Below are 14,942 nucleotides of genomic sequence, written 5' to 3' on the forward strand. Positions count from 1 at the left end.
CAGACTTATCCCCATCCTCACGCAATTGCAGACTCATCCCCCACATGCAACAGCAGACTCATCCCCACCCTTGTGCAATTGCTGATTCATTCCCACCCTCATACAACAGCATACTCAGCCCCTACTCGTGTAATTGAAGACTCAACCCCACCCTCATGCAACTGCGGCTCATCCCCACCCACATACAATTCAAAAAAGAAATCAAGACCTCCCTCTTAAAGGAGAAACTTCTTTACATCGATAAGATTTCTGCATGTGCATCCCCCTCCTGACGACTACTCCCTACAGCCCATCCCCTGCTCCACTCCCGCACCACCTTTCAGCTCTGTCACATTTGGCTAATTGTAAATGTTAACTGTTTTTTGCTTCTCTAAATAGGATGCTGGTGAAAAAAAATGTTGCTGTGAGGAATGCCCGATGCACATTTCTACTGTATGTTATGTTGTGTTAAAGGTTCTTGTACCGCGCACTGTTGCCACCTTTGTGGTATCTTGGCGCTCTGGCGGATCTGCAGAGCAAGGAGGGTGGTGGGGTTTGTTAGTCGGATTGAGCGGGAGGAGAGCAAGACAGCTTTGGTGTACTGTTGACAACTTCAGTTCGGTGCAACCAGTCACTGAGCGGTGGTGCGTTTTGGTCAGTGGCCATCATGTGGTGCTGTGGTGAGATTGTATATGGTGGTCTGGTTTCGTTGTGTATGTTTTTATAAGCCTGTAACTCCTATTGGTATAGAGTTCTCACTTGCTTCTCAAAGCCTGGGTTGCACTCAATAAATACCCAAACCACAATAAATCAAGTAAGAGAAAATATATGAGAACCATGAAAAGAAACAAAGTGATCCACGTTCAGATGGGACTGTGACATTAAAGGTCACAGAACAGCAACTATCTCCCTTTCCCCTTTCAGCTTCTTTCAATATGACGTCCCTCTCAACAACATTTTTACGACAAGATATCCTTTATTAACTGGCTGTACCCTGTAAATAACAAGGACACAGCTTTAAGAATTGATACCTGGTTGTGGTGTGAGAAGGGGCGATCCTTGACTCCACCAGGCTGCCCAGGGCCTACAAACATACACAGCTGAGTGGATTTGACCTGGAATATATCTGTCATTGTTGAACTTCCTAAAACAGCTTTGGGAGAGGGAGACATGACACAAGATCATGGAAATAACAAACCATCTGCAGAGCTAGACTGCCCAAATCCGATGGCCGCCGGTAGTCATGTTGCCCGGTTCTTCCATCATTGAAGACCACTGTTAGGCTTCAGGGTACGCTACGCTGTGCCATAGAACAGAAACAATGAAAGTGAGGAACTGTTCTTGGACAGGCCCTGATAAATGGGCTGGATAGACACCATACACAGAGCAGATGGAGCGGGCAGGGGGTAAGAACCAAATGACTTGCTCCATGGGGAATTAGAGCGCTGTCCACTTGGTCTTCAGTCAGGAAGTGGAGCAGGGCCAAATGGGATGAGCTTTGCCAGCCAGGAGGGGCACCATTTAATGGGAAGTCTGACCCACCAAGAATAATGCATCTTGATACTCTGGTGGACACGAAATTGAGAGTTATGGGTTTTGAACAATGTCATAGAAATGCATCTGGCATACTTATAAAGAACCTTCATGCCACCTGTGAGTAACAAAGGATAGGGATGCAATGCACCTGGCTGTGCTGTATCTGTTTCAAGGACTGAGGAATGCTGGCTAATACTACTGTATCGATTGTTATATTTTGTGTAGTCAAGGGATAGGCATGTGCCAGGCACTGCCATTATAGTTCAATCTAGCCTTAAGGTGGCAACAGCTGGAACAGCTGGCAACAGCTGGAAATGTATATGAGTACCTGAGCAGTGCATATCTAATACCTTTTCACAAGCAAAATTATTGGCTTTGACAATGCTTGTTTATAAATGACTTCAGTGCAAGAAACACATGTGAGGTCACAAAAATTGATTATAAATCAAGTGGTGAAGGCACAGTTGGTTAAGGCATTTTACTGAACATGGGGTGCATTTACAACTGCAATAAGCCATTAACTCTCAAAATACTTCTTGGTAATAAAACTGGCAAGCCCTATAAAGGAAATAAGTGTATATTTACAGATTGGTAGAGCTGGCTCAAAGAGACCACAGGAGGACATGTTTTGGGTGAGGATGGGCAAGTAGTAGGTGTAATGCCCATAAGGAATGGAATGGGCAGTGAATGGGTGGGTAAATAATCAAACAACAACCACAAGCCTGTATCCCTAATCACATTCCGTATCCCGCTTATCTCTACTCCAGTGTGATAATGGTTCCTTACAGATGGTGCTACAGCACCTCCTAATAGCCAAAACCAAGAAACACAATCATGTGAAGCTCCAAGTATTGAGAAGCCTCACCTTGGCGAAGCAACTCTAGGCAAAGATATGAATCCGTATATTTATCTTGGGGTATGCTATGAAGGAAATGGATTTTGCTCTAACCCAAATTTGAAAACCCCTTGTTCTAGTAAGAAATTACGTGGCTCTTGTTTCGGCGGGGTACAGTAGCTGCAGCACTGGAAACATCCTGACATGTAAAATGTCTGAGAGATTATTGTTGCAATTGATAGTTTAATGAAGGTCACAGTATTCAGAACGTATGTTAAAAGAGGCATGTTCATTTCTCAATTAACTGTATATTCTTCCATGCTTGAATTAGCTATATATTCACCCAGGCCTCACTTTAACATAACATGCATGGATATCAAGATGGCATCGTGGTTTCTGACAGACAGTAAACAGGATATTGTATTTTTCTAGTGCAAGTCCACTACAGCCTTAACATTTCCTCTGAGGATGGCGAGCTTAGCCGTGTGTCATGTCCTGGATTGTTCAGAATGGAAGCCAAAGGTACATAAGATAAAAGCCCTGACCTCTTCCAAGGTATAATAACAACATACAAAACTTCGGCACAAAAGCACACACGGTAAACAGAACATACACCGCCATTTTGCCTGAAGCGGTGTAAATCCACACTAAGTTCTTATAGATTGTGGGCTCGATTCATGGAATTTTTTGCACGGTGCAAAGTGACTTTGCACTGCTGAAAGTGACTTTGCACCGCCGACACAAACCCTGATTCATTGAACTGTACAAGGTGTATTTTTGCAGTGCAAAGTCATTTTGTACTGGACAAATGACCACTTGCACTGACTCTGCACTGCAAAAATACACTTTGCACAGTTCCATGAATCAGGGTTTGTGTCGGCAGTGCACAGTGGCTTTTCAGCATTGCAAAGTCATTTTGAACCGTGCAAAACATTCCATGAATCGGGCTCTAAGAACTGAGCCCAGCAAGATGCCATGGAGAATGTGCCATTATTCACAGTTGCTGTGCTATGCGTGAGAGCCTGGGTGATATCCAGAGCTGGCTTGCCTCGCTGCCCAAAGCCTGGGCGCGCTTGCACCCCGAGTCTTACATGTCAGAAGGGCTCGACTTACTAATGCAGGTTCTGCCATCCGTGTGCAAGCGGAAGCCTGGCTTGCACTCGCAGTAATAGGAGCCCAGGGTGTTCACGCATCTCTGCTGGCAGCCCCCGTTGTGAACTTGGCATTCGTCGACATCTGAGGACGAAAACAAAGAGAAGGGCATTAGGAAGCGGCCATTGTCAGGGCAAGGCAGTGAGCGCATTCCAAGCAGTGCTGGTCAGACAGAAAATGCTGTCATCAACTAGTGAGAGGGCGTTTTCAAAATTCACCTGGGTGGGTGGGGTGGGATCTGTTGTGCTTGGAGGTGCATAGCCCTCAACAATGTCTGAGAAAAGGTGAGTTTTTCTGTAAGCTCCAGGGATGTTTAGGGAGGGCTAACTGGCGGGCCTCAGTAATCTCCCTCATTCCAAAGCATAGCCAACCCTGGATACAAGGCCAAACCATAGGTTTAGGGGGACAGCAACTTCACCATTTGGTAGCAATGCTGAACGCTCAGGCAGCACACAACAGAAGGCAGATGGACTAACTCTGGTTAGAGCACAGCACATATATGCAACGTCAATACATATTTTAGCTAATACCGGCTAATGCAAAATACATACAAACAGAAAAAAAACATAACTGGTCTTAACACCATGGTGCTTAAAAAAATGGTGTACAAATGTTGACACTCAACACAGAAGGCTCCAATATGAAGTCCTCAACTTTTCCACCCATCTCCCCTTTCCTGATGAATTTCCCCTCCCCCACACCCTCTTCTTGATGAAAGTCACAGATCAGATAGCTTCTAAGAAGTATTGGATACAACAGAACTTAATGTAGTGATACTGACAATTTACAGTCTTCTCAAGCTCAAACATCTCCGCTCTATATGTCAATAATCTCAAGACAGGCCAAGGCATCTGCATCTAAATGTACTCCCCCGGAGCAGACTAAATTGTCTCCTAAATCGTGGTCATGCTTGCAGGACGTCCTCTGAAAAGTCCAATGTCCCCATGGGAAATCCATGACCTTTTCCACAGGAAACACATTCTATAGATTTGCGTGCAGAGGGACAGTTGCAGCACTTCAATATGCTTTCAGGAGTTTGCCAATGCAAACCTGGCTGCAGTGTTGGCACTAGAAATCAGCTCACTGGCATTCCATTGTAAGGGCTACATCCCCTAGCAAAACCACCCTTGGTTCCAAAGGTAACTCAATGACAGCCTTTCCTTCTTATGCATGCAAGAACCTCATTCCAAGAAAATTCTTCCCAAAGACATGCCCACCAGATATGATCCGGCCGGCCTTTTCCTCCTTTTCCTCTGTCGTGCAATAGAGGAAAGATCTACATGTGACCCAATGTTATGCTGAGCTTCCAGGTATGTGCAACTTCTGGTCACTTTGATCCATCACTGGCACTGCACATAAGTTGAATATCTCATGCGCTATACAGCCATGGTCCACCACATTTTTAAATCTTATATATAGACTAGCCTCCCCTTTGGTCAACCCAAATGGGTGATCCAGTGCCCAAGTGCCTCAGTTACATTAAAGAGCTTAACTATCACCAGTGGGTACAGAAAATCGAGGGACGCTTTTGGCAGAAAATGTTGGGTCTCCCAATGTGCGTCCATATGGCAATGATACGCCTTGAACTTGGACTCGTCTCTCACTAGAGGCTACATTTTTGAAAAGGTGTTCCTTAATGTACATTAAATCCAAGACTAATCCTGAGTGTCAGCTGTTACAATCACTGAGTAAAGAATCTGAAAAGGAGGGAAAGCGAAATATGCAGAGTCAATACGATTTTTTATTAACATCGATTGGACATCTGATTACAATGCATCCAATTATGTAGTCCAAAGTTGCCCTTGAGAAAGAAATCGATCAATGGGACTGTCGCAATTATACGCATTTGGCTTCTCTAAAAGCTATGACTTTGTTGTTGAAATGCTGTACACCTACCAGAAAGCACGACCTTATTTGTTACTTTGCCCCTCAAGAAGAAACATTTGAAGATTTAGTTTGCTTTTACGCATTAATCGCCTACATGGCATTGACCACCTTAGTACCGATAGTATCGAGCTAAGAGAGGCTGGCGTCTCTGTGAGATCCCTACTGCTATGGAGCCTGCCAACCATGTGTTAACTGAATGCTGCCAAATGGGCACCACTTGGATTCGACATTTGGTCACCAAGTGCATGATTTAGACTCCACCAAAGATTCTGACTTTTGGAAGCATTGTTGGACTACAAGTAATACCTCACTTCATATGGCACTGTATAGGGACAGGTTGGAGGTACTGAAAAACGTGTAAAGTTTAGACTAAAACAAACCTCCCAAAAACATAATGATTGAACAAGACAGATCTCATATTGATGTGGTTCTGAAAATGCACAGTACACAGAGGAATGTGTCCTTTGTCTTCTTTGATTGATAATAAGTGCTGACTTTTAATGAGAACGTTTTATAGCAGATCTTTTTTGTTTTTATCATCTTTATTTATTGATTTCAACAAATAAATGTAAGATGTTATACAAGAAAATGAATACAGTGAAAACCTTTAAACCTTATCATATTAATATAACACATCAGTCATATCTTCAAAAAAGAAGAAAAAAAAGAAAAAGAAAATCAAAAACAACTATATTTTGTACAAGATTTATCTAGCTCCCATAACACATAGACAAAAAGACAAGACAAAAAACCATAGCATATATAACATACCAAATAACAACTACTAATAACACTATCAACCCTATTAAAACAAGGTATCCATCATGACCTTCATTATGCACTCCACTACCATACAAATCAATGAAAGACTTCCATAAGGACCAATAGTTTTCCTCCTTACTCAGTTTCCTAAACATAACTAATTCAAATTCAGACAATACGATCACATCATTAATCGACTATTCTACTGTCGGTTTTTTCCTGGACTTCCACACCTTCAAGATCTGTTTTATTGCTATAACTAAAATTTAGAAATACAATATGAAATAAATGTTATGCTTAATGTACGAATGTTGTATGAATTCTATTTTTTGATATGTGTAAAGTTTATTTACTGAAACATCTTAATAAAATAATAATAATAATTAAACGCCAGTGTACGCTACTCAACATCTAGAGAGTGACCACCCTTGGAGAGCTGGCACAATGTTTTAAGTCCTCCTACCTCCCAATCTCTGAGGAAAGCTCTATGCAATCTTAGGGTGTACTCTGGATTTTTAAGACAGGAGAATGATATTAAGTAAATTTGTCTTGTCTATTTGCCAATCATAGATTTCTCAGAGTCATTGCGGTTACAATGCTGGGAGTTTCCTAGGTTCCATGTCTTTGCCCTGCAGGCGTTTACTGTGTGGGTTTTTCCTGCGCAACAATTACGCTGGTGCTTTTCGCTCCTTACCCCCCATGTCCCACCCGACCCGCTTCTTCAAGGGGGGGTCCACCCTTCACTCTCTTCCCCCTGCCTCATGTTCTCATGAAGGTGGGTTCCCCCTTTTAACCCCTCCAACCCAATCATCACCTCAACGTCACCGGAGCCTCCCAGTGCCCACGTCTTCCTCCTTATACGCTCCGTTCTTGGCCCTTCCTCATCTCCTACCCAACGCCTACCAACTCACTCCCCCACCTATTCCCTGCCCACTTCCCGACACAACCAGGATGGCTCAGTGGACCTGCTCTGCCTTTTCATCGTGGTGAAGAACTAGGATGCAAAGGCGTGGTAAAAAGACCCACGGTTCAAAGGCAGCGTAAGACGCACCACCCTTCCCTAGATTGCACTGGTAGCAGGGCTCCTTGCATTCCCACATCATATCCATCCCCCCTGGAGCATGTTGTAACCCCTCTTCCTCATTCCATATGCTACCCTCAATAGTATGCTCTGAGATCCGCTGCTTGAAATCTAGGTGTCCGCTATTTAAACCCAAATACGAATACGAACATTGTATTCAATCTCAACTCAAGGGTTCCTATTAGCTACCTGAGACCATTCCAGTTAGGGACAGAGTTGCATGCCATATAGATATTTCTTTATATCTGGTACCCCACGCCCGTCCCACCTGTCTGGAATTCATTCATTGTCTTTGCTGACCCAGTGTGCCTATCTCCCCAAAGGAACCCAAAGGTCTTCTTTTGGATTATCAGGATAACAATTGGTGGTATTCTTTTTCTATTTGTAAAATCTTAGGGAGAAGAGACATCTTAAAGCAGGTCTTCCCCCTGAACCAGATTTGCCATTTCCTTAGGTCAGTACTTAATTCTGCAGACAGGAAAGGGTCATTATGTATGTATATGGTATTATCAACTCCAGGCAATTAAATACACACTTAAATTCAAATCTACTTTGTAGCTATGAGAGGGCTTCCTGGGTTGCTATGATTCAATGGGGTTGGGTTATAAAGAAACACAAAGAATTGTCCCGGTGCCTTATACATTGAAGGAAGAGATGTGTTGGACTAATTTAAAAAGATCTGTGAAGTAGTTCTATTATAAGTTGCAAATCTCCCTGGACGGATCCCATAATGGCCACATTATGCCTGGCCTTCTGCATAAACAGTGCAATCATTTAATCAGGCAGACTTGCCAAGTGCCTTGAGATAAGGTTACTGATGATGACCAAGAATCATTCATTTAATGTTATTAGCACATAGAAGTCTTTATGGACCACCCCTGGGCCTCATAATGTAGTCAAGAGATACTGGCATTGGCTGCATTCCAGACCTTCTGCTTTCAGAATCACACAGGAAAACAGCAAAAAGCATTTCTCTGCTTCCAAAAAGACAATAATTCAATTTCTCCTTAAGATTCCTTTCAACAAGACACTCCATCTCTATAACTTTTTTCAATGTGCCTTCAACATGTCAGGCAACATTCAATCGAAGACACCAAAGTGAAAGGTACAATATTGCCTCCTTTCATATAGATAAACCATTTACTTTTAAATTACATCCAATGATTGCTCATGCTAAATCCATTCCAGTTTGACCTAGTTAACTAGAATGTTTACCTTAAAAGGACAACCTTGTTATTTAAATACTGCTAAAATAAAGCACATTTACATTTTTACTTCACCATCATATATCCAAACCCATATTGCGGTTCCCACGACGTGCTAACTGCCTATTGGACTCCAGGAATGGTCATTACTGCATGGTAGTGGTTCTAGCTATTCCTGGAAAGTCCCGAGCCACAATGAGGGTATCCGAATAAGACATATGATGAAAGACTATGGGCCTCATCACGAGTTGGGCGGTATCCCGGTGGTGATACTGCCCAACTGTAATTGCATTAGCACTAGTCGATCCGGCGTTATTAGCGCCGGATCACGGGTTGGGCATTTACAGTAAATCTCCATTCCCCATTGGGTGTATTGGACCCAATGGGGCATTTTTGGCACAAATACTGCACGTTAATAACACCAGCAGTAATTGCACCGAAAACAGGGCGCTAAATTGGATTTTCACCTCCAACAAAAAGCTGGAGGTAAAACAGCACATTTAGCACCCAATTTGTGATCGGGCCAGCCTTTAAATGCAGCAGTAACAGCGTTACCATTGCATTTTAAGGCTAGTGCCCAACTCGTGATGAGGCCTTCTTTTGGCGCAATAACAGGAGGCCCCTTACTTGGTACCTGGGTGGGCCTGCTGAGGTTGTCTGCCCCTTCCGCCATTGCTGCCAGTGCCCACCCAACCCAGCAGCCCCTCCATTTTGAAGGGGGCTTGCCTTCGAAATGTGTGCTGTCATCCACAGAGGATGGAGCTCGGGAGCAGCATACAGGGAATTCTTGTCTTGACAAGCATTCACGGGCTGGCTATCCAAGGTTGTCTCAGCAAAGGTAAAGTTAGTGATGAATACAAACCGTTTGGAAAATAAAGCACACATTCTCAGTAGACTGTAAGAGCTTAATTAGTGGGAGCAAACGTATACCTCGTGGAAACTGAAGGTACAGATTCATAAGCGTGACACATGAGTCATGCTAGTATCAACCAAACCGAAGTGAGGTTGAGGGAAATCTTCTGGTGTCCAGGCAAAGATCGCCTAGGAAAGGTCGTTAGGGCACTGCACATCATGCAACAAAATCTAACAAACATTCAACAACATATGGCACCATTACCCAGCTCTAATGGCATCTGTAAATGTGTTGTGTCGGCATCCCTGGCCCTGCAATGCTTCAGGCTGTGACAGTGAATTAGATCTAGTTTTGGAACACCATTTCACTGATGTGAGATTACATTTCTCGTAGTGATTTGGTAGAAAGTTATTGAATCCCTTAATAGCATTTTAGCAAAGCAATGCGTTGCGGTACAGAGAGAAAAGGATGATGGATCTTCCTCCATTTTAGATTGTGTAGAAATCACTGTAGACCTAATGTTATTGCTTGGTCCTTTACATCACAATGGGCTTCATTATAAGTTTGCCGGTCCGGAAACAAGGGTGCTGGTAAACTCACCGGCACCCTTGTTTCCAGACGGGCAAACTACAAGTCTGCCTGCTGGGGCCGCTGTGCATGGTGGGCAGACTTTTCACACGAGCAATGGCACCGTTAGCAACGGTGCTGGTGCTCCCATGTCCCTACTCCCCTATGGGAATGGGGATTTACAAAGGTACCGGTGCCTGACTTCCCGGCAGCCGGACTTGGAATAGCCCAGTGGCACTGGGAAGTCAGGTGCCAGTAAATTATTCAGAGTCCGGCGGCAACCCACCGGTAGCACAGGCAGGGATACGGCCGGATTCGGAATGAGGCCCAATGTCCTACCAAAACAAACGATCAAGGCCGAATACGGTGTATACGAGTAAGCACCCAACCTGCATTGGCAACGTTCAGTCAGGGACACCCTTGGCACTGCGGGATCACACCATTGGAGAGATGCCTTTTAAGCTCATGAGAGGAACAGACCTCATGACCAAACATTGGTTGGTGGTTTCTTAGTGAAGGGAATGAGGACCTGTAAAACTGAGGAGATAACAACTAATCACTCAAGTCCGAATAGAAATATGAAGAGGTCCACAACATCAAGGACCAGTCCCAAGCAGCAGAAGAACACAGTGTAGGGAAGCCAATCAAATTTAAGATTAGAGCATGCCATGCAATCGGGGTCAACGTTTTGTAAAACAGGGGGTGTAATGCCAGTTTTCAGGGGAAAGGTTTGTAAAGTTGACAGCCTTCTTTTCAAGGGTTCATGTGAAGTAGGTATTGGGGAAGGAGTCAAGCGAAGAGAAGGTGAGTGAGACAGAAGAGGTCACCCAAAGAGAAGGCGAGTGTGTGGTGGTTAGTGCAATTGAAGAGGCTTGACCTGTTCAGAGCGGGACGGAACCCACCCAGAGTGCAGGCTTGCATGGATTCAGCAAGATTCATAGTATATCGCAAATAGATTTCTCCAGTGAGTCCTCAACAGATCTGTGAACGTTGCGATGGCTCTTTTAAGGGCCACATATAAATGATGTGCCAGAGGCAACGTGTAGAGCACATGGCAAGGGTAAGCGGCTTTAATACGGCAGTCACGCTATTATAATATGAGTACATCACAAAATACTGTTTAAACACAAAATAAAGCAGCTTAAGATGTGCTGGCAACCTTTCCAAGATGGAAAGTTGGTTTGTGGGGTGGGGAGGTCACTGAGCAATGATGCAGAGGTTGGGAATCAAACAGAAGCCATGCAACAGTAGATAAAACCCTCTGCTGACCCCCTGGGTATAATATCCCGCCAATATTTAAATCTTGTGATGTATCCTTATAGCCCACACCTGTGGACTGTCCCAACTGTTGATGGTCATGCGCACCAGGTGAACATCTCGAGCAGAGTGAGGGTGTTTATAAGTTTAGAGGGCTACTGATGTTATTCTGGCAGTGGTTGGATTTTGCTACTGGGAACCGGCCTCTGCATATGTCAGAGATATTTGTGTTTGTTTGATGAAAGCAGGGAGGCGTGTCTTGCCCTGATCCCTTCTATGCAGGTGAGCGAGTGATGTCACCGTGAGAAGGTTGATGGGTGCCTGGAATGTTTGCATGTGAACTGTGTTCCAGCTCAGGCAGTTGTCAGAGCTATTCTGGGTGGTGGGTGCCAGTGGGTCCTGTCCGGCGCTCTGCCCCTTAACTGAGCTATCTACATATGGCATTTTAAATAAGGGAACTTGAACAGGGGGAAGACATTGTAGCGGGCTAGTAAGATGTCTTTATAGCCTGCAGGTGTGTGCCACAAGACTGTTAGCAATGGGTTGGGGTCCCGGAACCTAAAAATTGAAACAACGTTAAAGATGCACATTCTGTGAATGTGAGTACGGTGCAGACATAGTTTCAAACGACACTATCAACCAAAGTAACGCAAAGTAGGGATCCTCAAGAAATGCAAACAACATTGGACATGGCACAGAATGAGAGGAAGGGTGCTACCAAAGCCGGGCAGGAGTGGATCGCTGGTTGCCTGGGCAGCAACGTGGTTAGAGGAATGATGTCAGATGAGCTGCGCAGAGTCGCCTAAAGGGTTCAGAAAGCATGCAATACCAGCAGTTAATGCCCACACCCCAAACCTTCTGTCTACAGCCCACCACAGAGGTGCTAAAGTGAGTAACATACCAAAGTTATCCAGCAGAAGGTGATTGTAGCAACCGACCTGGTGTTAGTGGCCATTGTACAATCAAGATTAAAATAGTCAAAGAATGCCACTATTGAGGTACTGTCTGCAAACATGTAGTTTACTAAATACGTTAAACTAATGTATGTTGTTTTAAATTTCCTTCCACTTTTTGTAGTATGCAACCAATGTGTTCGCCCATAGCAAGTTCCGTTTCCTTGTGTGTCTAGATGAGGGTGCACCTGCATTAGTGTGCATGGGCAGGAAGGAAGTTCTGTATAGAGTATGTTGCTACGGAAGATTTGTTTAGACCGGGATAACACATAAGGGGGGGTGCCTGGTATTGTATCATTCAAGAAGGCCGTCATGTCCTCATGATATACTGACTTTGGCGAACGACATGCTTTGGGGGAGGATTCCTAATTTGGTAATTGCTCAGTTTATGGCTAGCTGTATAGTAAGAATGGTGCCTTGCTTCTAGTGTCCCTCAGGGGCCTGATCAACCACCTGAATTCCAATTTTGCATATGTGTCTACTTCAGTAATGGCCATCTGCACCTATCAGAATGACATGTATTTGAATTAGAAGTAGTCTAAAACAGTAACCTGACAGGCATAAATCCAATCAGACCCCGACACCTCTTTAACACTTGCATACCATCTCCACGGCCAACGCATGCTGGCACCATGGGCACACAAGGCTCCCTTCTAGGTACAAAGGCTTCTGTGCCCCTAACACAGACCACATAGAGCAGATCCCTACACAGATCCTGCTCACATGTGATCTGCAGCACCAACACACCAACCCACACAACAGCAAAGCTAGCCTGCTTTTTCCCACTCTCCCCACAACCTAGGACACCATTTAAGACCGCTAGAGCGCCTGGAGACAATGCAAATAGCAGTACAGCTGTATACATCCCAGTACATACCATAACATTAAACATGTTCCTTGATAAGTTCTTCTGCGCCATTTGGGTACAAATCTGGGCTGTGCCAGTGCGGAGGTCTTAGATCCATTGAAAGAAGTTTGTAAGTACTAGAGTGAAGTCATGGTTCCAGAGTGAAGGCCTGGTTGCCCAAGCAGTGGAGTAACTTTGCTGAAAATGTTGGGGGGGGACATGACATCTGAAGAAAAGGTGCCCCAGCCAAATGAATGGGGACAAAATGGTGTGCATTGAAAGTTGGGGGGGACAAACACCCCTGCCCCCCCCCCCTAAAATTACACCCATGTGCCCAAAGCTAGTTCCAAAGATTGGGCCAGTCCTGCGCATGCACAGTGGCCAGGCCTTACACACTGAAGAGCTTAACAAACTATGGGAGGTGTCAATTGATGTGAGAAGGTGTACATTCACACAGTGGCAGGCTTGTGCTGTCCCACAGGAGTTCTCAGCACGCAAGAGGGAGGAAAGGAAATCCAACTACTGTCTTCAGAAGACTATGAGAATGCGGGGGAGGGGGGAGGAGGGTGCACACCATGAGGCAAACACTTTGCACCCATCCCAGGACTTCACAGAGGGCACAGAGTCAACAATAGGCACTGCAACAGACAGCACAGACGCAAAGGGTTATAAAGACTATTTGCTTGAATCTGGATCAGATCGAACTCCAACAAAAACACATGCAGACACCAAGGAAAACAGACAAGTGCCAGGATTAGCCGAAGTTGCTGCGAGAAATGACTCAACGCTGCTACAAGTCAGGCAGACGTGCCCCCTCGCGCTCGGAGGTTGGCACGGTGAGGGCTGAGGATGGCACCTACGGATGCCATATGTGACCAGGGCCTTTTTCCCCCTCGTAGAAAAAGGAAGGGACCGTCAAGTTTTTTCGCACGAATGGGAGAGGAGGGGGGGGGGGGTTGTGAGGAGGCAGAAGGTGCTGGCTGGGCAGCAAAGACATCTAATGATGTCTGGCATCCCAGGGCCTCTGAAAGGACGTTAGGGTTTAAATAGGGTCTCAGACAGGGGCGAGCACACGACAGCCAGGCTTCTTTTGCCGACATGTGGTTTCTGTCTGTCCTCTATGTCATATCATGTTTGTTTTATGTCACATGCTGCCAGGGTACCGACACGTTTTTGTGTGTGCTTTGTGTTCCTTCTTCGGGGGTCTGAGCATGCTTATTGATTGCTTACCAGCTGCTCTTTTTTTCTGGGTGGCATTGCCCTGCTTGTGGCATATATCGGTTTGGCTGCGTGCCAAAGCTTACCTTTCCATTCAAACGCTTCTAGCTTTGGGTGGGCAAGTCCCAAGACTTGCTATCGCCATGTTTTACGTCTGTCTCTCGTGTGTACATCATAACAATACGTTTCAGAGAACTCACTTCAAGGAAAGTTGAGCATGTTCGTCCGTCAGGCCTGCAATGTCTCCTTTTTCAACATTTGTCCAGGTCTGCCTTGCGACTGTCTGCAATGAGGCAAATGCCTCCTGGGTGGCTTTGGGATTCCCCCAACATGCCTTTGGTGGTGCCAAGATTCTCTTTCCTTCCTGTCTTGAACCTCATTAAGAGAACCGCATGTTTGCTTTGAATACAGTGAGCCATCCATTCCCTGCTATCCTGGTATGGGGCTGTTCTCCTCAGCCTCCCATCGTCTTCCCAAAGGGAGATGAGAGCAGGGGCATCAGTGTCAGAACAATAGCATAGTTCATTTTAGTGAAGACATTACAGCTCCTAACCACAAAAGCAACCTAACTAACTAATTCAATTCTTGTATAGCGCAACACTAACCCAAAGGTCTCAGGACTCTCACATTGACAAACAACGTCCTGCATGAGTTGATCTCTCGGCCCTCCAGAACAGCATCTCCTTCCCTGCTTATTCAACCCTCCCCTTTCTCAAGGCTTACATATTTGGGGCGATGTACTCTGCATCACTCCCCACTGTCTCTCTTTTGATATTGATATTTTATTTCTATCGCGCTCATAGACAAGTG

At 45.0% G+C, this 14,942-nt stretch overlaps 1 protein-coding gene across 2 annotated transcripts in view; it reads right to left on the minus strand.

Moving 5' to 3' along the window:
* Positions 1-14,942, minus strand: part of MEGF6 (multiple EGF like domains 6) — a 1,562,146-nt gene that overhangs the window by 313,347 nt on the left and 1,233,857 nt on the right. For both annotated transcript variants that reach the window (XM_069610227.1, XM_069610228.1), the window contains one exon: positions 3,464-3,586. In XM_069610227.1, coding sequence (XP_069466328.1) covers positions 3,464-3,586 — 123 coding nt within the window. The remainder of the gene's footprint in view (positions 1-3,463; positions 3,587-14,942) is intronic.

The sequence above is a fragment of the Ambystoma mexicanum genome, chromosome 8 (assembly GCF_040938575.1).
Source record: "Ambystoma mexicanum isolate Mex_15411 chromosome 8, UKY_AmexF1_1, whole genome shotgun sequence".
NCBI lineage: Eukaryota > Metazoa > Chordata > Amphibia > Caudata > Ambystomatidae > Ambystoma > Ambystoma mexicanum.